Source organism: Homalodisca vitripennis, unplaced genomic scaffold (genome assembly GCF_021130785.1).
Source record: "Homalodisca vitripennis isolate AUS2020 unplaced genomic scaffold, UT_GWSS_2.1 ScUCBcl_5390;HRSCAF=12085, whole genome shotgun sequence".
Classification (NCBI taxonomy): domain Eukaryota; kingdom Metazoa; phylum Arthropoda; class Insecta; order Hemiptera; family Cicadellidae; genus Homalodisca; species Homalodisca vitripennis.
The window spans coordinates 31,035-33,913 of NW_025781500.1; the positions used below are offsets into that span (position 1 = coordinate 31,035).

The following is a 2,879-nucleotide window of genomic DNA, read 5'->3' on the forward strand; positions in this document are numbered from 1 at the left end:
ACTATAGGAACAACACCCAATCTACCCTACACACCCAAACATTTAACATTGTGTCCATGCATAGTCCCTATAACATATTTTGATTATCCACTAACTGATTAATCTTTAACTGGTGGGATTATATTTCACTTTGAAAAATTCAAAGATTCTTTCGGGTGCTAATGAAACACTCTTGTAAGCATAAACTAAAATGAAAAGAATGGCTAAGTAGATCGCTCTGTTATGTATTTTCTGTAAACAAGAAACACAAATAATTTATAAAGTTGAAAAAGTCAATTAAATTTAAGTCTTGCAATAAAGTTTAAGTAAGATTGAACTGACAAGAGTAACTGAAAAAACTTAAGGATACCAAATTATATACAAGGTAATGCTTGGCTTTAACTATATTCACATATTCCTACAGAAGCATCTAATGTCAAATGATCTAAAGTCGGTTGTGAGATTAAATGTCTTTAAATACAAAAATGACAATAATGCTAATACATGCTGACAAACCTACAGATAAAACAATAACAACCGAGTCTTAAAATTTTAAAACATCTGTTAAGGACTAAGCAAGATATTATAATATCTTTTGCCACTTGATTAAGGTGGACATAAGTTAACAATGCAAAATAACATTAGAATTTCATAATATAAAATAATATGAAAATACATAACACTATCAATAAACTATCAACTTGTGGAATAACATAATTATGCAGATGGTAACATCAGTTTAATAAAACATGATAAAATAGTGACAAACTACAAAGTTCACTATTATAATGATATGAATAACATAACTTGACAAACGCTCAGTCGTTATAACTGATCCGTATCAATAACAAAACTACACCCTTTAACAAATCTTACACAACTCTTAACGTGATGTGATGGGTGAGATCAGTACACCTTAATACCGTAGTTTACAATGTTTCTGATAAAATTTCAAATTGCATAACTTCCCAGTCAAATACTTGCAATATTTGAGCCTACTATTATTAATTAACAGAGTTAAATGAATACTTTCAAATGTGTTGAAAACTTAACGAATGAGACATTTTGTGTAATATGGTGACTAGAAAACTACTGCAGCAACCCCAGCGGGTTCTGCCGGTTGCGTTTCACCTCCTCTTCATTAATCCGCTGCTCAATGAGAATCTGCGCAGCGGCAATCGCACCTGGTGACCCGGTTATAGACACGACTCTGTTCCTGGTGCCTGGCGCAAACGTGCCTTTCTTGGAAATCTGGATACTCGCACCGCTCAGTGCCTGTATTTCCACAAGAGATCTTCCCCCGGGCCCCAGGATTGCCCCGACTATCACCTCAGCAATCTCCATGTCCAGCTTCTTGGCTTCTTTGTTGTCTACTTCGGACTTTACTGCCCCAAGGCCGAAGGAGTTGTTGTTCAGTGCTGAGGCACCAGGAGGTGAGGCAGGGGTTGGATGTCGGAACGGGTCGAATGCCAAATCTAAAGATGGCCGAGTAGGGGTTGAGGTGCCAATTGGGCCAAACACTCCGGTGCCCCCATTGGCTTGGGCAGGGGTTGCATCCATGGGGCTGACTCCTAAATAACTGCCAGTTCCCAGACCTCCAGCTCCTAGGCCCAGGCCCATGCCCAGTATACCATATCTGCATCAAAGTATCACATTTTAGTTAACAGAGCAAATTTTTTCCATATTAATATTTTGTATTTTATAGCTTTGATAGCAATGTTAACACTTTTGACACCCGTAGTATCTACAATACCATATTTTTCCTTTGGACTGACGTTTTTGTACGAGTTACATCTCATTAGTAAGGCCTAAGGACCTATGAGAGGATTGATTTTTTTCTCAGAACTCAAGGTTTCACTACAGTCTCCGTCTGGTTCAAGTAAAATATATAATTATAGTATGTCACCTTGGAACAATATTTTAAGAAAAAGTATTTTATTCAAAATGATCTATATCAAAAATACTTAGCTTTCACTGCTATGCAAACATGCCATTTTACTCTACATAGACTACAGCTGTGAATGTCCTCATCGTGATTGTCAAAACAACAATCATTATCCGGCTCCACATATAGAAAAAGTAATATTTTATGCAGTTTTGCCAACCGGGATTATTAAATATATGATGGATAGGAATAGCAACCGGTTCAATGCTCTGCTGTCCAGTAGACAGCAGTAGAAATACGTAGTCAAGTTTCATTGTGAGACTGTTTCACAGAATGCTATGGGTGTGTACTCATTTTCAAGGAGAATTTATTATTATGCAAGCAACATTTTAACCATTTAGAAATAATTTCTTGTCAGAACACTTAAAACAAATTCCTGTCACAATAAAAAAAATCAATATAAACCTGGATTATTAATCTATCTTTTTTATAGTAAAAAAGCTATGAGCAATCTGGTATTAAATATAACATTGAAGAGTCCATGTGCATTCCTCCAATAAAGAATAAAAGTTATACCTAAAATACTGATATGACTTACTTGGCGAGAGTGGCCATGGCCGTGGAGATCTCAGCGGTAACGTGTTCTGAGCAACCACTAGAGCGCAGCATGATTTTGATCTGGTCCAGCAATTGGGAAGTGAGTGATTGGTTGGTGCCTACCATCGGGGAGTTGAGGTTAAGGCTGAGATTGAGCCCAGGAGCTCCACCAATCCCCAGACCTCCATTTAGCATCAGACTGCTCAGCTGGCTCACTGCACAACACCAAGAGATCACTAGTTGTTTACAAGATGAGTGAATACTTCTGGTACTACAAATAATTATACAACCACTAGAGCGCAACACAATCTTGATCTGCAATCTACAAACAACTGTATAACTAAACATCCATTTTTTAACACTTTCTCTGCGGTTTCATACTGAGTGGTCCTTAACTTATATCTACGATGGGATGACT

The 2,879-nt window shown here is 37.2% G+C and overlaps 1 protein-coding gene across 1 annotated transcript; it reads right to left on the bottom strand.

Annotated features, from left to right (window-relative positions):
• Positions 1 to 208: 208 nt before the first annotated feature.
• Positions 209 to 2,676, bottom strand: LOC124373358 (RNA-binding protein Pasilla; the record flags this gene model as incomplete). The annotated part of the gene is given in 2 exon segments (XM_046831733.1): positions 209 to 1,615; positions 2,463 to 2,676. Coding segments are annotated over 2 exon segments (761 nt in total), but the record flags the coding sequence as incomplete, so codon positions are not given.
• Between the last annotated feature and the right edge of the window lie 203 nt (positions 2,677 to 2,879).